The sequence below is a fragment of the Brienomyrus brachyistius genome, chromosome 16, assembly GCF_023856365.1.
Source record: "Brienomyrus brachyistius isolate T26 chromosome 16, BBRACH_0.4, whole genome shotgun sequence".
NCBI lineage: Eukaryota > Metazoa > Chordata > Actinopteri > Osteoglossiformes > Mormyridae > Brienomyrus > Brienomyrus brachyistius.
Genome location: NC_064548.1, coordinates 22,999,593 through 23,020,792, shown reverse-complemented (window position 1 = coordinate 23,020,792; position 21,200 = coordinate 22,999,593). Strand labels below are relative to the sequence as shown.

The 21,200-nt window shown below is 47.9% G+C and overlaps 1 protein-coding gene across 4 annotated transcripts in view; it reads right to left on the bottom strand.

The window, feature by feature from the left end:
* farp1 (FERM, RhoGEF (ARHGEF) and pleckstrin domain protein 1 (chondrocyte-derived)) overlaps positions 1 to 21,200 on the bottom strand; it is a 62,125-nt gene that overhangs the window by 12,114 nt on the left and 28,811 nt on the right. For 3 of the 4 annotated variants that reach the window (XR_007382816.1, XM_048978447.1, XM_048978446.1), the window contains exons 3-16: positions 14,187 to 14,291; positions 13,837 to 13,879; positions 13,653 to 13,731; positions 12,366 to 12,463; positions 11,988 to 12,102; positions 10,183 to 10,330; positions 9,562 to 9,657; positions 8,896 to 9,059; positions 8,350 to 8,418; positions 8,069 to 8,144; positions 7,190 to 7,382; positions 1,927 to 2,114; positions 1,669 to 1,758; positions 543 to 676 (exon numbers count right to left, since the gene is read on the bottom strand). Coding sequence is in view for 3 of the 4 variants with exons in the window: in XM_048978447.1 (XP_048834404.1) it covers positions 543 to 676; positions 1,669 to 1,758; positions 1,927 to 2,114; positions 7,190 to 7,382; positions 8,069 to 8,144; positions 8,350 to 8,418; positions 8,896 to 9,059; positions 9,562 to 9,657; positions 10,183 to 10,330; positions 11,988 to 12,102; positions 12,366 to 12,463; positions 13,653 to 13,731; positions 13,837 to 13,879; positions 14,187 to 14,291 (1,598 nt within the window). In the remaining variant the exon portion in view is untranslated. The remainder of the gene's footprint in view (positions 1 to 542; positions 677 to 1,668; positions 1,759 to 1,926; positions 2,115 to 7,189; positions 7,383 to 8,068; positions 8,145 to 8,349; positions 8,419 to 8,895; positions 9,060 to 9,561; positions 9,658 to 10,182; positions 10,331 to 11,987; positions 12,103 to 12,365; positions 12,464 to 13,652; positions 13,732 to 13,836; positions 13,880 to 14,186; positions 14,292 to 21,200) is intronic. The other variant, XM_048978449.1, reaches the window with a different exon arrangement.

Here is a 21,200-nt window from a genome sequence, read left to right as displayed (position 1 = left end):
GATTGATTCTAACAACTCCTACTCTCCCTGTTCAGTTTCTTTGAGCAGAGCTAGGCGTTATCAACCACTCGGTTGATGCAAGCAGATTCCCATGTGATGGTCCCTACAGATGGAGGGAGGGGTGAACCATTGTCACTGCTCATCCATTACCATAGAAACCATCGCTCTTGAAGCCACGTTAAGGCATGCAATTTCCTGTTGGATCCTCTCCAACTGTCTGCCTTAGCTCCACACGGAAGTCGCCGCGAGGCAGGTTTACAGATCGATAGTGTGAGATAATAGGCCCACTGTCAAGAGGTTTATGAACACAGATGAACAAGGTATATACAGAAATCTTGCCAGCTTATTCCGCAATGTTTGGCACAAACTCATTTTTTGGGAAAAAAAATGTAATAAAACCAAAATTATCGCTTTAATCCATGTATGCCGGAAAAATGTTACCACCTTCTAAAAATAATTTGAGCAGACAAATGTAACAATTTGATGATAAAACACACCAATAGTCACTCAGCAAGAAAACATGGCAAAGTTCATCAACTCACCAGAGAGCCAGCCTCTGCTCTACCTCCCTCAAAAACCCCGTGTGGAACTTGTAGAGGGGGTCGAAGTTGGAGACAACCATATTCCTGAGAGAGTCAGGCATGGCCTCGTCATTTGCCACAGAGTTCTGGAAGGACTAAGAGAAAGGAAAAGGGACACAAAGTGGGAAAAATGTAGAAAAGATGTCCAAGAGAGAGCCTAGAACCATGGTAACAGTGTCGGTTCATCAGAGAACCACAGCAGTGTACCCAGTACACTGAACAAGACCAGCAGGCTTTGTTAATAATGACACAAATTTACATTTGCTGCTGCTTACAATTATACCCATTTACATAGCTAGGTACTTTAGTGATTTAGGTTGGGGGTCTTGCTCCAGGGACCAGTTCATGTAGACCTACTTAACCACCGTTCTCCTTGCTACCCTTCCCACAAAGTGGGGAGACCTCTGACAGGAGGTAGATTTCAATGACTCTTCAAAGAAAAAAATGAAAGGACTTCTGTGCATAAACAACAAAATACCAAGCAAGACGCTCTCTGCCAAGACGGATGTTTAAATTCAGACCATAAATCCAGTGCGGCAGCACGCAAGCACGAGGAAGTCATGCAAAGTCGACAGAATAGGCAAGTGGAGGTGGTGAGTGGCTCAGTTAAGTCTGAAGGCGCTAAACTCCCCAACTCCAGCAACGCCGCACAATGGCTGACCCTGCGCTGTGACCCCCAAGCTATGGAGAGCCAAATGAGGACAAATATACAAATTTTGATGCACCCGTATTTGTGCAAATGGCCAATAACCGAGTTATTATTATTATTAGAAGGGTTTTGACTCATACCCACTAACATGGAGAGTCGAGGCGCCATGCTCTCCCTTGCGTATAGCCTTGGAAACCATAGAGGAGCTAGCTGTGCTAACAGCTGCTGATTGACAGTTAATAGCAAAATGTGGTTTCTTCCAACAGTAATTGTTAAGAGGAGAGATCATGGTGGAAGCTAACCAAAGTTTTACCAATGTTTTGTCTCACCTAAATCTGACTCGGTGCCAGCCCTCAAGAGATCCGTGACATTCAATATGGCCTGAGGCAAAGGCATCTCCACCAAACTGCAAGCAGAACTGGATCACTACAGACTTACCACAGTAATAACCTCCAGGTCCTTGAGATACGTCCTCTCTGTTGTCAACAACTCCTTGGCAATGAAGTAGGCCTTGTCGGTGGGGAACCTCTGCAACAGAGAGCACTGAATGAATTCAAAGATGTAATAGAGGAAACTAAGAGACATGTCAAGTTCAGTGCACACAGATGATCTCTGGCTGACCACCAAAGCAGCTGCCAACACCCAATCGATCCCACTCCAACTTTTTTACATGCCACGGCCATTTGGGCCACAAACCTTCCTCCGAACCTCGTCCTCGTCGTCAGTCCGGAGGCAGCCGGCATCATTGAGCAGTGGGCTGGTGAGTGGGGAAGGCTGCCGGCCATCGGGGCTCTGGCCTGGGGTCAGTGCCTGCTTCTGCCCATTGAGCAGACCCTGGGATGCCCCTGAGGAATCCGACAGGCGCGGGCTGTTGGATGCTCTTCCTGAAAGAGAGTGTAAAAAGACAGTAAGTGGGAAATGCTTTTTGCATTCAGAGAACTTCTTATGTCTAAGGCTAGGGTGTATGCAAATAGGTAGAAGGGACATCAAACAGGGCATCAAATGGTCTATGGCTACAGCTAACTGCAATAATTTGCTGGAGGCATGTGAAGACCTCAAGATCTCCAATTGTATGAATGTGGCTTCAAGGGTCTGATGGGTCAACATATTTCAGCCCCTTTCGGTCATGAAAACAAACAAAAAAAAAAAATCGGCAGACAGAATGACTTACCTAATTCAACTACATCATGACTACATTTGCTACGGTTCTGGACGGCATACTTGCCCGACACGGATTCTCTGTCCACTGAGCGCGCTAGGCTGGCTTCAAAAAGACAGCGATTAACCTGCAACCTCTAGCCATCTACGACACGGAGTGGGAAACTGGCTACGTGATGGAAGAAGAGGAGTGACGATGGGATGGTGCAAAACGGCCAGCACACATGCTACACAGACACACCCCCACGAGAACCAATGCATAAATGAGAGACAAACACACGACAACAACTAAGAATGTTCTACTAACACCACCACAGACGGGAGGGCAGGGATACTCTAGCATCTAGGACGATCACAAGACATCGTTGGGGGTCTTTAAAGAAGATTCTGGACTCCCACTTCACAAAGGTCAACTTTATTGACACTAGTGCACAACCCTATACAATGTTAAAGTATAGAAAATCAGACAGTAACAGAATGCAGCACGTGCCAAGAGGAACACCAATACAAAGCTAGAATATACAAAAGTATTACAGTCGCAAGTACATAGCGGGGCCTAGTTTTCAACAGAAGTCTTCCAGCAGTTAGGAAATGCATGGGGGGTGTTACAGTGAGTGTAGACTTAGCCCACCCCTCGCCAAGACTTAACAAAGCCCAACTGACAGTCATGAGAACTGCCTTGGCTTATACCAACTCAACAGCTTTTTATGGGGAGAGGAGGCCGGGCTGATCGAGGACAGAGAACAGGTCAGGGTATAGCCGGGCCGTCAGTACACACAGTCCATCCCGTGTTCTGGGTTCTGGTTTTGGGACAGTGAGAAGCAGCACTTTCAGCAGGTATCTCTGCCAACCGCGGCCGTGACGGAGCATTCAGCAAAACGCAAGACTGCGATTAATACGCACTAATAGCATAGTACAAAAAGGACTAAAGAGCCAACCTCAAGAAAAGAAGCTCAGTACGAAATAAGCTTACAAACGTTAATGCTAATATGAAACATGCTTTAGAAAACTGTTTAGTTTTACAAAAAAGGCTACGAGTCTTGCAGTGAGACTTACTGAAAGTGCTGCTTGTGGGAGGACTGAATGGGGCGGAAACGTAAAGTGTGCCAGTGGGCACGCAGTGGGGGACACTGCGGGACACACGCCATGCCAGAGAGCAAGGGTGGTGGTAGGGTGGGGGGGGGAGGGCGGGGGTTCACTCTCCAGGGACATGCCAGAGTGTTGGGGTGGTGGTAGCCCCCTGTGCAGAAGTGCCCATGCATTCTACCCTTAATGGGTGGGGGGTTCAATATACATAGACTGTCTGGCTGGCTGAACACGGGTGGAACTGGCACAGCAATGCCGTACTGCGTCGATCTGGTTCAGACCCCCCCCCCCCCAGATCAATAACCGGTGGTCCCATAAGCAGTGCGTTAGCTGCGTGCAGCATATCAGCCCATGAAAAGCCAACAGTCAGCGCTCAGTGTCTCTTTAAAACCGCAGTGATCCAGTAACCAAGGTGACCCTCGTTCTCCCGCTGCCTAAATCTCAACAGCGTAGCCTGAGGAACACTGACCCAACCTTCTTAGCAGAGTACAAGAGATCCACCTACAGGAAATTCTTCATTTTGCAGAAATAAAACATAGAAAGTAAAATTCACTGCAGACCTTTCACAGACGTCTTGAATCCCAATACAGTTGAAATAATCATCAGAAGAGCGAACCAAAAATTTATGTGCATCTTTACATTTGTGGGTCATTTAACATTTGTAATTAGTGCAGTACAAAATTTGGGAACTGTATAAATAATATTTTAAAAAATCACAGCAAAGTGAGTGAGATATGCATAACGGTTGAATAAATATGGACGTTTCTTACACAAACATGCAGCCCCTGCTAGATTATTCCACGCTGCGGCTTCCTGAAGCTAACTCTGAAGTTAATGGGATCACTGCGTTCAAAGGGAACCCTGGCCGGCACCGCCACCGCCCCCCCCCCCCCACCCCCACGGAAAGGTAGGCTGGCCACTGCAGATCAGCGAAAGAAGAGAAGCAGAAGTGGTGTACGATCTCTTTCCAACAAGGACATGCTGACAGGAGAGTGTTTACATTTGACAAAGAGCTTTCTTTTGATTTTTAAAAGAAAACAAGCATTGTGTTACAAACAGAGTCAGATAGGATAGTCAGGTCATACATCACAAACAGATGACAATAATGGGCATGAAGCTCCATAGGTCTTGAATTTGTAAAAAGAGAAGGAAGTAAACGGTTCTGGGAGAGGCTGGGCAGCAGTGCATGCTGGATAGTGAGAGTGTCACAAGGCTGGGCAGGTGCTTGTGGAGGTCGGCACCTCAGCTGACCAAGCGGAAGGGCATGGGGAACATGCCCGGGGAGGGTGAGCAGCGAGGCGACATGGACACAGCCGTCACAGTCAGCCGAGGGACGTTTCTTCCAAGCCACGGTCCAGAGAAGACAGGGGATTACAGCCTTAAAGGTACACCACTGTTCCCAGCGGTAACGACAGTCACTGGCCCTAACCCCATATGCATTACAGTCTGTGAACTGGTTCACGGCCATTCGTGGTTGGGTCACATGCTCATCTGAACCAAAATAAGACCCACCTACAGCGGAGCCTCTCACAGCCTGCCACTACAGAGTCCCATAAGGGCGTCCGACCAACAGGTGAGCTGGAGAACTACATGGGTTAGTGGGGGGGGGGCGGGCAGGGGGGTTTATTCTGCTACAGGTAGATCAGCCTTCTGAGCACAAGCACAGCTGCACACGATGCAGACACGCGGCCACACACACACACACACACACACACACACACACACACACACACACACACACACACACACACACACACACACACACACACACACACAGAGAACGAGATGACCACAAACCGCACCAGGGAAACGCATCTAAGGCTATGATGAACACATTCAATGTCACAGGTAAACAATACTACACTTGTGTAAACTAATCTACCCGACATCTAAGAGTAAGAATCTCCTTCCAACTAACCTACTGCACAAGACTAACTGGAAACCTTCATTAAAAATGTTTCAAGTGTGAAATCAAGACTTCTATTAGGAAAAGGAAAAAAATGTAAATAAAAGAATTACATTTTGAATCCTACCATTAATACGCGTGAAGGCATCTGACTGAGCACTGATTTCATATTTCAAAGATTGTTATACATCCTCTCGTGGAAAATAATCATTTTGAACTCAAGGTTTTAGTCCATTCTAACCTTCAATCCACTTCTCCAGGTGAGGGTCGTGGTAAATCTATCATTAATAAACGTTCATTCTGAAATTTAGTTATCATTAGATGTCGGTTAGCTGGGGTTTGCAGTGAACCGAAATCCCCGATCCGCTGTGGTCAGCTTTGCCTGTCAACCACACCGGGGTTTTTACAGAGAGTGAGAGAGAACAAAGTGCTTCGTTAGGCTTCAGTCCAGACTGGACACAAAGTCCGCAGCTCCCATCTAAACCTGCAGCTTGGCACAAAGACGCTTCCCAAACCCCAGCGGACAAAAAAACCATTCAGGTCTGACAAAACAGCGAAGAGTGACCTCGTTTCCAGTCCGCATGGCCCCTCCCCCTACTGGGCAAAGTTGACTTTGCACGCAAAGGGAGAGGGATGCATTTAAACATAATCCCCACTCATCTCTAAACCAGTATATCTTTCCCATGGGAAAAGCTCTTTAGAGACTTAGGGAACATCAACACTTATGCGAGGGGAAACACCTCAAGGTGGCTCTACACAGTCACCAGAGGCAAAGACTATGTGAAAACGAGCAAAATCCAGCCGAGCACCCTAACAGCTCAGGACCCGCGAGCCGTCCTCGTCGCTAAAGTTAAAGCAGGCGTCGTCCTCCAGCTCCTCGTCCAACAGGCTGCCGAAGGAGAATTTACTCCCCGGCATGGGCGAGGCGTTGCCCACGGCAATGGGGTTGCCGTACATGAGCGGGTGGCCCACGGAGATGCCTGCCTCCGACTCAGAGTCACTGGACTCGGTGCCGCTGCTTGTGGAGCCGTCCGTCATCTGGACGGCTCCCACGTGATCAGCGCCTGTTCGGCCGTACAGTCGACGCGCGGGGCTCTGTTTGGGCTGGCTGGGGGGACACAGGCCATTGGCCACCACGCGGCGCTCGGCGATGGCGGAGCGTGCCTGGCGGCCCGGTGTTTCGCCACCGCGGCTGAGGACCGAGGGGTCGGTCTCTGAGCGGTTATGCCCGTTTCGCAGCTTATGTGGGGCTGGCGGGCGCATGGCGAGGGGAGAGTGGCTGCCGTAAAGGGCCCCTCTGTTGCGCTGCCCTGGACGTGTGCCGAAGACCCGGTTGGTGTCACCCCAGCGCCCCACGTGCCCATTGGGCTCGTGACCGAGCGACCCGGTCCGGTGAAAAGCGCTCACCAGCGGGCTGGAGGTGGCACTCTTGCTGCCCGCCAGGACTCGGCGAGGCAAGAGGGGGCTTCGCTGCTCCGAGGTGCGAAAAACATCATCCAGCAGGGTGCTGTGGAGCGGCGCGCGGAGGGGGACGCTGCCCGAGCGGGAAGCGTCCAACGACTCGTCGTCAGAGTCGCGGCACGGGCTGGCCCGGGTACCGGATTTTGGCCAGGCGCAGCTCGCGCTCATGGTGGTACGCGCCATTAACCCCGCCTCCCCAGAACGCCGGTTCATCCTCGTGAGTGTCGTTACTGCGGGAACGGGAGCGTGTGACGTGGCACTTGGCCAGGTCATACTCGCTATCTATGTCACTGCAGTCGATGTACGGGATAGAGGAGCTGCTGCCCTTGGCGGCTCGGGATGCTGGACCTGTGCTCAGCTGCTCCGCCGTCTGCCTAGCGGGGGTCCCCTGGCCCCGCCCCTCCTCCGCCCCGGGGCCGACCCGAGCCTCGCATCCTCCCCCATTGTGTTGGGCAGAGGGGCTGCTCCCCTGCTGTTCCGCCAAGCTCCAGTTGTGCTGGCTCGAGGATTCGGTCTTGATCCCGGAGGTGCTGCTGGTGCTCTGGGGAGCAAAGTCAGAAGTTCAGGCTACCAATGATCAACGAGGACGGCGGCCACTTCAACAGGCTCCCAAAAGAAGCAAGAGTCACCTTCTCCTACACTATCAGAAAAAAAAAGAGTATAATTTTGTACCTTTGCTCGTTACTGGGGATATACCCTCAAGTGTCTGCCAATTGTATGCTAACGGTAGGTAAATGTACCTTTTAGTCTAACTTAAGGTACAGAAATAGATTATGAACATACCCAAAGTACAAACAGCATTAGCGTACCATCAATGGTACAAAAATGTTCCCCATGGTCCATTTCTGTATCTTAAAATGTACATTTACCTGCAGCTAGGGTACAGCTGGCAGACCCTTGAGGGTATAGCCCCAGTGACAAAGGTACAAAAGGGTACTCTTTTTTCTGACAGTGCACTGCATAAAATATGTCAATAAACTCAATAACATTAAATAAAAAAGAGGACTAATCAGACTTGTGCTTACTGATCGTTAATTGAGGACTGACCATTACGTATGCCAATATATATAAACACTATGGAAGGTGTTTTTTTGGTCTGTCTAAATTTACTGGCCTGCTTTCAGCAACTGAATTAAACATAAGCTTGTAGACCACAATGAGTCACTCAGCAGCAAGGCTCCCTCAGCTAAAATGAGGGGTGGCAGCAGAGCGGGAAGCACGACTGACCTCTGTGGGGACGTCCGAGCGCCGCAGGGAAGGCAGAAGGGATGGGCTGCTGCTGGACTGGATCTTACTGTGCTTCCTGGAAGACAGAAGAGGCATGGGAGGCCGGTAATGGTTCACCATCCCAAGTCAGCCCAGAACACACACGCTTCATCACACAGCCTCCTCAGCTACTTTTCCAGAGCATTCTGTGACGATGTCCAGATCCAGCAGGTTAAAGGTGGACCAAAGACGACCTGCACCGTCCTAAAAGAAACACAATCCCAAAATACCCAAAGTCCTACCTTTCAAAAGGGATCTTTTTGAATTCCGAATCCTTGACGTAATCAATCACCTGTTTCTGTGTCCGGCCACTGAATGGAAGTACAGGTGGAAGACATGGAGAGGACAAGACGGTGATGGGGAGGAGGAGGTGACAGAACATGAGAAAAGAAATGTGTAAGACATGTTGAGGAACGTTACTTTAAATCCTACCTCATAGTTATTTCAGCAATACCCATGTAGTAAATCATTATCTCCGTAACCATCAAGCAGTGCTTCCCAATCTGGTCCTCATGGACCCACAGTCGGCCCATGTTTTTGCTCCCTGCCAGCTCCCTACTCCCTACTGGGAGCTGGGAGGGTGCAAAAATGTGGACTGTCTGGCAGGGAGCAAAAATGTGGACTGTCTGGCAGGGAGCTACGAGGGAGCAAAAATGTGGACTGTCTGGCAGGGAGCTGGGAGGGAGCAAAAACATGGGTAACTGTGGGTCCACGAGTTCCAGATTGGGAAACACTGCATTAGGTATTAAAAAATCTGTCCCAGAGTTTGCACCATCATCGGACTCTACCTGAACCTGAAGGAGGACCCCCTGGTGAAGAGCACAGGTTTGGGTTTGGGCTTGGGCTCCTCAAAGAGCCTGAAGAAGGCATGGTACTCCACACATATCTTCCAGAAGACCTTACAGTGGTCCCGGCTGACCATGAGGAACTCCAGGGTGTCCTGACACGCGCTCTGCAGTAGGGGACAGTCACACAGTGGCAGGTCAGCCGTACAGACTGCTACCGACCGCACTATCAGGTTTGAACATCTTGCTGAATGAAGATAAAATGGGAGAATGTAGCTAATGTAGACAACAATGAGAAGGGGATTAAATATTATCATTTTATTACTATAACGTATGACCCCAGATTGACAATCTGCTACAAGATTATTTTATGGTATCTCAATGTTCTAATCTCAGTTTAAGCTCCTTCCACAAATAAAAGAACGTTATTTACGCAGTCATCTTATATTCAGTCAAAATCGGCTATATAGACATAATGATTTTTATACAATTTATAGCTGGATTATTCTGAGAGTCGTCCTACCAGTAAAACACCTGACATCAATTCCTAGAACTGTAACAACTGAACCTAAGATGTTCTGTGTCTTCATCATCAACATCATTCATTATCACTGTCACACAACGCAGCCCTTTTGTCTGAGACAGGGCTTGTATAAGAGAGGCACTCACATTTGGGTCTGGTCTGAGTTTGATGAGAAACCGCTTCCTTTTGAAGCTCAGTTTTCGGACCTTTGACCAGTTGAAGGCGTTTATCTTCGTGTGCCCCTTCAGAAAACACACGGGGGGAAAAAAAAAACTCTCAGTGCGACGACCCTTTCAGCACAATGATAAACGTTCCCTCAATTTCAGCAGCACATAAAAAGGAAAAAAAGCCAATCCTACATCGGAAAATCTATAAACAAGAAAAAATAGCTTTCGCTGTCTGCTTGTGGTGTTTTTAATGAGGAGTTTCTACCAGAAATGAAGCCTCCCCTGCTATTGGGCAAAAGGACATTACTGTATATTCTGGGTAATACGTTACTGTAAGTTCAAAACTGAACATATGTTTATGTTGGGCATAACTCTCAAAGTTCAGCCAGGGATATACAAGGGAAAGCTTCTTCGAAACAAAACAGACAAATTATCCATCATAGAACAACGGCACTGTTACTGGGCTACATCAAAATTACCATTTTAACTGGGAACAAGCACGGATTTCCCATAAGAAAAGCAGGGTACGGGGTTGAGTATCCAACTGGCCAACTAAGAAACACTAGCCCACGGGTCAAACCGGAAGAGTCCACCAGTCACCTGAAAGACTAGGATTCCTGTGTGGGCAACAGCCAGGCTCAGCCTGCAGCCCTCCCGGTCTTTGGCTGGATGGAGACGCACGCCGTACATCTCTAGCCGTCGTGTGATTTCCAAGAGCTGGTAGTCGGACTCAGCCGGGGTCTGGCCTCTGGAGAAGAGAAACGAATCTGGTGACTCGCATCGTGCCACCGCATACAAGGACCAATGCGAGCACAGAGCCTTAATGCTCACATATAAAACTGTATTTTAATTACTGACACGTGTTCAACACTTCCTATAATGTCCTGTGAAGTAACCAGAAGGACGTCCATCAATTCAGGAATGGCAAGCTAGCTAAATCGTCAGTATTTACAGCTTCTACTGAATTGTGTTATTGTCCTATTCCATCAGCTTGCACATGGTTCCCAGCATACTTTCCACATCAGTTGTAATTCATTTTACCCCATAAAATGTCTTAAACTGTGCATTAGATTAACATGCAAGAACAGTCATAAAACACTTCTTTGAAATGTGGCAAACTATTAGCCGTGACTGTCAAACTAATTGCACACTCTGAGACTTGCATAATTAAACACCCGATTGGACCTCAGACACTGACGTCATGTGACATTAATTCTGAGAAACAGTAAACTGTTATGTAGGGACATGCCTGCACTGTAATGGAAACACATCCACCAGCATTGTCCTAAGTTGCATGTCACGTCATTCGTGTATCTCAGAAAAATCCCTCGCCATCCCTCCAAGCTCCATAACAGTCAATGCAGCATTTGCTTCAGAGTTCCTGATCCCTACTTTAATGAACTATCATAATTAACGGTACTTCATGGTGAAAGCCAGCATAAATCAGCATTTTCAAACTACCAAACCTCAGCTAGCTCGACCGGGTGTTCTCCAACAGGATGCTTCCCTGCCTCTGTAATTTCTGAAAATGACTTCCTGTTTCCTGTGTGTGGTGCTTAATTAGTGACTGAATTCTCAGTGAGGTTTCACCCGGAACGGTGTCTTGGTGTTATCACCAAATGGGAAGGGAGTGGTGAGGGGTGGGGGGGCAGGACGCAGCGCAGCGATATCTACTGCCGGCTTGTCGGCGGCTCGCCCTCTCTTTCCAGCTGTACAGATAGCAAGACGGCATCCATTACAAGCAACAGCTAACGTCAGTGTCGATTCCCCCATACGAGGGGGAGACAGGAAAAGGAAATGGGGGCTTTCCCACTCCCACCCTCCATCAGTCGCCACTCACACACTCGACAGGGACTGTAATCGTTCCTATAGGAAGTCATTCGTGGTTTCATGTTGACACTGCTGCTTTGACCATGCGACTCTGAAAATCGAAACCCACGCTAAAACACATTTAAGAACGAAGTGCGACCGTATTGCACTGCAGAGACGTGCAGTAGATGGCACAGATTAGGGTAATAATCGGCGAATGGTTCTGCTGGAATCACTCTGTCCGGAATGAGGTTGGTGGAATGTGACTGACCTTTCAAGTGGCATTTTCTAAAGGGATTAATTCTTAATGAGACATGAACACCATCTTTTCCACTTAATTGAATTGCATAAAGGGTTATAATGGTGACATAGCATGCATGCACGCACATGTATGTACGCACCCCTCTCTCACACACAGACACAGACACACACACACAGAGAAGGGCAACATTTCTACTTTAATGGATGTCCTCCTAACTGCATTAAATTCAATTAAGCCATTTCAACAAAACTGAAGCATAACAAAAGTATCGTATTTAAAAAGGTGGCACCCACACACGCTCGCTCACTCGCACTCGCCAGCCCGCCGGACTCACACATGCTTGCGATGGAAATCCAGGATCCTGTCCATCAGGGCCTCCTGGTCAGGAATGTATTTGTTGTAGAGAAGGTGCTGCCTGCTCTGCGTCTCGTCAAAGTCCCCGATTTCAGCTGGGGGGGAGGAGAAAAACCTTCACTGTGGGGCCCCTCCAGGTACAACCGGGAGCTATGCATGTGGTTTCACGTGCTCTGCATGCAGAATGGCCAAAAAAAAAATCGACCATCCACAGTGTGACGAGCAACAGGAGGGACCGAAAGTGGCACGTGTTTGCACCTTCGGTGAAGGACTTTTTTCAACGATGAAGAGTATAAAGAACAAGACGGACCACAGAAAATCAGACAATTCTAATGACCAAGTGCAGCTATAGACTCACACTGAACAATGTGGGAGACCAGCAGGGCGGCGCTGCTTTCATTGCAGGTCAGCCGTCCACAAGCCAGATCGTACTTGATCTGCAAGGCAAAGAGGTACCTGGGAGGGCAGAGGAGAGGGCGAAGGTGACCAGTGTGCTAACAGACTACAGCCAATCTAGTTATCGTGGAGCTATGCAGTCACCCTAACCCTAGGAAAGGTGTTAACCACACTTGTTCTAGAACAGTGCTTTTCAACATAGTCCCCAGGAGCTCTCAGAGAGGCCATTTGTTTGCATCCTTCCCAGCTCCCAGATGGACAATCTAGACGCCTCCAAGGACCGGGTAGAGAATCACCGCCCCTAAGAAACATCCAGGTGTGAGATATGCTTTGCTTTGGGAAATTGGTCAAACACGTCAGACGGAAATAAGTGGCACCGGCCACACAGACATGACAGAGATGGGAGAAACTGGGCCGCGTCTCCTTCGGGATTAATGTGTCAGCGAGGACAATAACAAAGAGCTAATCAATGGACAGCGGGAAACGCTTCGACAAGACAGACAGCTTCACGCTAAACAAATATAAATCGGCATTCCGGAGCCGCGGGTCTTGGCGTTCTGTGGAAAAGGCATCCAGCATTGAGCGACGGCCAGCGCAGTGTTTACACAGCTCACTGAGCATCCAGCGGCCCAAAAGGGATGGGGATGGCTGCCCAGGACATGTTAGCCTCAATCTGGGCTTCCGTATTTTTTATTTTTTGGAAATTTGTAGATAAACATCTAAAACAACGGAAATATAGTTTTACAGATTTTTTTTAAAACTTCAAAAGAAATTATCGGAAACATTTGGGGGGGGGGGTTGGTAGGTGTTCCTTGATTTTGGCAGCTGATATTTCTTTGTCCTCCCCCCGTTTTGCTGAATAGTGCAGAAAACGCCAGCCCCTGGGCCAGCTTTGATTCATAAGCTTGCTCTTGGGGATAGAGAGCCTCGCTTCTGGCCACCGGCAGCAGATGGACCAATCAGCTCATGACGAGCAGCCAGTGGCTTTCATGAAGCCTGCCATAACCCAAACAAGGCCCCCATTCTCAAGAACAGCTGAGGGCAGCTCTGGTCCACTAATCTTCCAGCTCTGGGGGAAAAACACAGAATAAAACTACACGGGTTCCGGCTCGAGCCAGGCTGTGGACAGGCGGGGGGGGCTGGCGAAGATAGGCAGCGTGCAGACAGCTGCCGATAAAGAACAATGGAGGCAGAATACGAGGTAGAGGAATGCGGTGGGAGGCAGGGGACACGGGGACGCTCAGCTCACCTGGTCAGTTCTTCCACCAACTGGGCCTGGTCTGGAGGGAAGAATTTCACCACGAACCGCAGGATCGTGTTCTTGGGCCCTGGAAGGTCACGCCTTGTTACAGTTTTACAATGACATATTTTAATCATTATCATTCACGCATACTCCTTAAACCTGATAGGGGCTCCCCTGGGGAGACACTCACGCGTGATCTGCTTGCCGATGGGTTTTAACAGGTCCAGCCAAACCTGTGGAAACAAACATGGGGTCAGAGCCTGCTGGGTGGGATGGGGGGGGGGGGGGTGTATCAGGGGGGTATAACATCTGGCTCCAAAGTGTAACCCTCCCCTCCGTTAAATTCAACACCAGGCAAATTTAACTTGCTGTCTAGGCTCTGTGTGGATGTTTCTTGCTTGAGGTTACAGATGTTGTTTCTTACAGATCTTTGATGGCCCCTGAGATGATCTGCTCAGCACTACAGACCATCTGTAGCCCAAGCTACTTATCAGCACCGCTCACAACAGAGGGATGGAATCCAGATGAAGAAAGACTCACAGTCATCTTGCGCTGGTTTTGGAACTCCAGGCCAAAGTAGTCCCCCTCGATCAAGTTCAAGTGGGCGCAGACCAAGTCAAAGAGAACCTTGCCGGGAACCCGTTGCTGCAACACAGAACAAAGCAAAACCAAAGACACTATGAATCACCACGACACGGAATGATACCCAGATACCCTTGCAGCCAGAGAGATACCAAAGGAACAAGGCTGAGAGACTGATCACCATGGCGACCACGTCAACATGCGGTCAACATCACTCAAGGTTCCGTCCTCAGTCAGGCCATCAAACGGACCGTCAAGGGGCAGCTCACTTCCTCCAAGACACCCAACTGCATTGATTACTACATCCATCCTATCCTGCCACACCAGCAGAGATGGGCTGCGAGTGTCAGCACTGCCAACTTAGCCCGATGGGGGTGACACACCACTGGCAAAAGAATTTGGGCCCAACTGGCATGACTACGCCCGCTGGAGTAGAAGCAGAGGCACAGCACCAAACAGAAGTTTCTGGAAACCCTTGTAAAACCAACAGCAAGGCAGAGGCAGCACTGAACTATAGAATTACGCAAGTTCCTTCTTTTTTTTTTTTCCAGTGGAGCTTTTGCCAGCAGCTGAAGAAAATGGAGATCGAGGGCTCACTGCAGACGAACTGCAAATCCAGACGAAGGTTTTATTTTTCCCCCCAACAAACCAGTTGAGTAATCAAACTGTGATTTTTTATACTGAACTGGTTGCATGAAACAAAACTTTGGTCTGTATTTGTAAAAAAAAAACAAAAAAAAAATCGTCTGAAACACTTCCAGCATTAGATATTTATAGATGTAACTGTCTTTGTGTTTACATATATCTCTCATTGTTTAGAAGTTCCTATTTAAATCTTTTCTGTGCTGAAGAACCAGAAGAGAGTAATGCAGCCTCAGCACGCCCAGGAGAAAATCAACTTCCTTTGCAGAGGGAACAAGCATGTTGTGAAGGATGTTCCTCCACTGAAAAAACCCGGGATGCCTATGCCAGAAACTCCACATAATGACGACACTGGATAGCCTTCGTAAATAAAGGCGAGGTGGAAGATGGCTATATCCTCTAACACAAGGGCTCTCTCTCCCTTCAGTGCTGAAGGAGATCCTCCAGGTGATACATTTAAACCACCTTAGTCTAAACAGCCCATGAGGTCTCCTTGGAATTCACGCATCACACTGTTTGCGAACGTCAAGCCAAGGGCATTGGATGGCGGGGGACTCGAATCTCACGCATCCGGTTAGAACCTCCTCTCAGAGGAGCAGCCTGACATCAAAGGCAATTACATAAAACGGCCGACTGAGTCACGGCAAATCAGGGAACCTCGGGAGAGCAGCTGAGCAAACAGCGCCCCATGGCTACCGGAGGCGGAGGCTCCTCCAAGTCGGCACCTGGATAAGATACACGACACCTCCGTCAAAACGAGCCTCTGGCTCCGATTACATCTTGGTGCAACAGTGCGTAATAAAAAAGTTGTTACTTAACGGTCTTCAACTTAACGGCTGTCAAATCTGCTACAGGAGACTGTCTCACCCTGTCTCCTCCTGGATCCGACTAGGTGACTGACGGGAACGTCGTCCGGAATACAGAGGGTGCTCAGCATTCCTAGTAGGTCTGGAATTTCCAAACCAGCTGTGAATTAAGTCTACTTTCAGCCCACTGGTACCCGCATCGGAAACCCCAAAAATAGCCCTCTGCCAGTGCTGATGTTCTGCGTGCTCCAAACGCACGTGCTTCAATACACCGTGGAAACCACAAATATGGCTGCCTCGCTGTCCAGCTCCGAGCAGCCTTCCGTGAAACGGTAAATGGCTGGTCCTTTACTCCGGCCACGGAAGCTTGGCTGTTGACTCCCAAATTCATACTGTGAAGCGTTTATGAAATAAGCCCCAGGCCTTCTGAGAGGCGAGAAACATCTCAAATGCTCAAATAAGAGTCCCCACAAGGACGTTGCTAGTACTGTGAGACAGCTTAAGGACTGGAGGTAAAGGGAGGACACTGTTGAACAACAGTCATGGTTCCGTATTCCGCCCTGGTCCTCGCTGTGTGGGGGCTGTCCATACCAATGCATTTTGGAGCTTGGGGGGCAGATACAGGCAAAGGTAAGCAGAAGCTTTATCTTCTATCTTCTATTCAGAATGTCTGACGTTTTAACACTAGATTTACCGAGTTTTTATTCTCTGCTGAGAGTCCCAAGGTGTTTGTCACCCCTGCTGTGATTTTCGCAGGTCTTCAGCCCCATCCTCCTCCTGCTTTTGTTGTGCAAACACACCCATTACCTGTGAGGCCTGGCGCATTTGCATTTTTTACTCAGAGTAGCTCAAATCCAAGGCAGGCTAAACCTCTGTGTGTGACATGGAAACCTTCACAAAAGTCTGCCATATCTATACCAAATATCCCACACGCTGACTGACCTGCAAATATGAAAGACGCACATTCACAAAATATATGGAAACACAAGTCTGTGTTATTTATAAAACAAATTGAGTGAAAATAGAATGAAAAGTTGCTAATAGAATGAAATGAATAAAATGAAAACATGCTAACACTTCAGTCTCCAATGCATGTTTGTATATAAATGTCATAAGCTGAGTGAAGTCATGGTCCATGGTTTTTGACATGCTCATACACATACAGAATAAAATGTCATTTCATTTTCATTGGCCATCACTGAATTATAACACCAAAAGTGAATTTTGTTTTTGTGTGATCTCTCCAGCTTTGCATGTTTGGCTGTTCATGTAAAAATTGATGTATCCGTGCCTCAGTTCCAGGTTCATCTCTTCGTCATCTTTCTGCCTTTTGTCTCAGTGGTTACTGTCCCACACAGTCTGTCTATCTTTCAAAGTCTGTGTTTGCAGCGTTTGAAAACCCAGTGACCATCATCCCTGTATTTGGCAATGGAGTTCCTTGGCTAGAAGAATCGGAAACAATCTTCTTTTTCCTTTCCACCCTGTAGATGCTTTGTACAGAACGTAGGCATTCACCGCCACCAAGTCCAGCATGTTGTAAAACACAGCTACTGGCCACTTGCTTGTTGCTGCTCGTACTGAATACATGCGCGCCATTCTAAACACTGACGTGGAGAATTCCTTTCCCTGTGCAGTGTCCTTTGCCAATGGAGGAAGTTCACGGCAAACGTTATTCACCATGCCCAGTAAAGTGAAGCAGTCTGTGTGACAGTGACAGTGAGGTGAAGAAATTGTCCATTGTGACATTTCTCCCGTCATCCAGAAATGACTCCATCAGACTCATGACCACGTTCTCTGCCAGCCTTCACCAAGAACTGTGCTGAAAGTTTCACTCCAGGAGAACACATGAACATAGATGTACAGCTGTTCTCGACCAAGGTTCATTGTCCATGCAGTATATTTACATTTACATTTACAGGATTTGGCAGACGCCCTTAGCCAGAGCGACTTACATAAGTGCTTTGAGACTCTGCAATGAATTTCCGATGCTAGCTCAATAAGGACCCCAGCTACGAATACTATATCTGAGAACGCCATTGAGTAGTGCAGAATTTTTATTTTATTTTATTTTTTTTAAAACACACACCAGAAAAAGAGTCGAGTAAGAATATAGAAGTTCTACGTCAGGTATTTCTGAAAAAGAAAAGTTTTGAGTCGTCGCTTGAAGACATTCAAGGATTCAGCTGTTCGGACATCTAGGGGGAGTTCATTCCATCAATTAGGTGCCAGGACAGAGAAGAGCCGAGATGCGTGTCTTCCTTGTGCCTTGAGGGGAGGTGGGACCAGTCGAGCAGTGCTGGAGGATCGGAGAGATCGTGGTGCAGAGCGGGGTGTGATGAGGTCCTTTAGGTAGGATGGTGCCAGAGAATTTTTGGCTTTGTATGCGAGCATCAGTGTTTTGAATCTGATGCGTGCAGCTACAGGAAGCCAGTGGAGGGAGCGCAGCAAAGGAGTGGTGTGGGAGAACTTGGGAAGGATGAAAACAAGACGAGCAGCTGCATTCTGAATCAGTTGGAGGGGACGGATGGCGCTCAGTGGTAAACCCGCTAGAAGCGAGTTGCAGTAGTCAAGGCGTGAGATGACGAGGGACTGGACGAGTATCTGGGTAGCCTGGGTGGAAAGAAATGGACGTATCCTCCTGATGTTAAAGAGGAGAAACCGACAAGAGCGAGAAAGACTGGTGATATGTGAGGAAAATGACAACCGATCATCTATGGTAACTCCAAGGTTTCTAGCAGAAACCGAAGGACGGATCAGGGAGTTGTCAAAGGAGATCGCAAGGTCCTGGAGGGGGGATGAGTCAGCCGGGATGTAAAGCAACTCAGTTTTACTAGTTTTGAGTTTTAGCTGGTGAGTGGTAATCCAAGATGAGATGTCTGCCAAGCATGTAGAGATCTTAGTGGAGACATGAGTGTCTGAGGGAGGGAAGGAGAGGATGAGTTGAGTGTCATCGGCATAGCAGTGGTAGGAGAAGCCATGTGAGGATATAACTTCGCCAAGAGATTTAGTGTAGAGGGAGAATAGGAGAGGGCCAAGAACCGAGCCCTGAGGGACACCGGTGGAAAGACAACGTGGAGTAGATGTGGATCCATTCCATGTCACTTGGTATATCGCATCCAAGCCGGACAAATTTGGGATCAAGTTCTGGATGGCCACGGATTTGGAGACCAAATACGTCTGCAACGTGTCCCCTAACTTGGGAAAGGACCCCAGTCACCAGAAAAGGGAGAGGCTGGCAGAGAACATGGTCATGAGTCTGATGGAGCCATTTCTGGATGACGGGAGAAATGTCACAACGGACAATTTCTTCACCTCACTGGCACTGTCACACAGACTGCTTCAGCGCAAAACAACACTACTGAGCACAGGGAATAAAGTTTGGTATGAACTTCCTCCAATTTCAAAGGACACTGCACAGCAAGAGGAATTCTCCGCGTCAGTGCTTAGAAGTGGCAGTGTCTCCTTGACAATTTATGCACCTAAAAAAACAAGATTGTGTGTGTTCTGAGTTCCTTGGACCAAGATGTGGCGATCTGTGAAGGCAGAAAGAGGAAACCCAACACGATAACAGACTATAACCACATGAAGGTATGTGAATGTGTGTATAATTTTACATCAGTGCTACAATGTTTTCTGATATGTACTATACAGGCCTATATAGAAAGAAGGTAGAAAAAAAGCAAATACACTCATGACTCTCTCTCTCTCTGCTGTTATAGTGTGGTGTAAATGTGTTGGACCAAATGGCGCGCATGTATTCCGTAAGAGCAGCAACATGCAGGTGGCCAGTAGCTGTATTTTACAACATGCTGGACCTGGTGGTGGCAAATTCCTACGTTCTGTACAAGGCATGTACAGGGTGGGAAGGCAAAAGAAGATTATTTTTGAGTCATCTAGCCAAGGAACTCCATTGCCAATTTATGCCACAAAAGGCTATGGGGACAGAGGAAGGCTGCTGCTGTGCCAGGACTTGTATGGACAACTCAGTGTCAGGTACAGGAGAACTGCAACAGAAACCGCAGCAGGTTTACCAGTGCAAAGTGTTACAAATTCACTTGCGCCAAATGCAGGGATGATGGTCACTGGGTCTGCAAACACTGCAAAGTTTGAAACACTCAATTTTTTTTATAAATAAAACAGACTTGTGCTTCCATATATTTTGTGAATGTGTGTCTTTCATATTTGCAGGTCAGTCAGCATGTGGGATATTTGGTATAGATATGGCAGACTTTTGTGAAGGTTTCCATGTCACACACAGAGGTTTAGCCTGCCTTGGATTTTAGCTGCTCTGAGTAAAAAAATGCAAATGTGCCAGGCCTCACAGGTAATGGGTGTGTTTGCACAACAAAAGCAGGAGGACAATGGCCCAAGAAACTCTCAGCAGGGATGCTAGTAGGTGTTAGGCCCAGGGAATTTACGCAAATTTGCGTAGATTTGGCAGTTCTAGTGTTAAAAGGCAAAAGAAAAGGGCTCAGAAATGTCATAACAGAAAACAGAATCCAAAATGGCAAAAAAGACAAACCAAAAACCAGCAACAGATAAACAAGGAAATATTCAATGGTTCAACCAAATTACAGAAACTGCAATTTAATCATATTATACACACACACACACACACACACACACACACAGATATATTGTATAAATGAAAGCACAAACAACTGAAAAAAGCCTGACAATTTGAAGGGGCTTCAGGGGTGTGTTGGGGAGGGGGGGTTATCTGCTTTCCACACCACCAAGAACTTTCGAGCAAACGAGGATGACCAAACATTACCCAAACGCAGGGCGCCCTGTGCAAGTGCAAATGGTCACTATACTAACTTAGCCACACACACCTCGGGGTACGATTCATCCCCAGCGGAATTCCTGAGCTCCCACTTTGAGAATCACAGGAATGCGTCGGCACAATGGCTGCTCAGAGGGCCCCTGTCCTTTGTGGTCTCAATCACAAATGGACAGAGTAAGCGAGAAAGCCCCTCTCCCCCACCCCACCAAAGTTAAATACTTTGTCCTAGTAAGCGGCAGCAGAAACAGCCAAGGCATTCCTCCCCTTCTGTGTGACTCCTAAACAGCAGTCCATCATTTAACGTTAAGATGAATAACTCATCATCACCTTATTCTAAATGGACCACAAACCAGTTTATCGGAACGCCTGATTCTGCCCAGGGTCTAGCACGAGAAGAACCCTTTCAGATACTGGCCCGCCAACTCTTGCCCTCGGACGTCGACTCCTCCAACACAGCATGGGGGCACGCAGTGATTTACATTCCTTAGCCCAAATGATTCGTTTGTCATCAGTGATTTAATTAGAGGACTAAAACAGGGGTCATTCCCTTTTCAGCTGGGAATCGGCAACACTGCACTTGGGGAATCCCGTGCACAGGGAGGAAGTATAAAGCTGCGGCCCGCTTCCCATGACCTGTGTCCCCCATGGTCATTTTTACCCAATCAGATGAGCGGTACAGACATGTATATTTACCCAGTGATGTCAGTCTCACGGGCAGGAAAACAATCAATCAGTCAA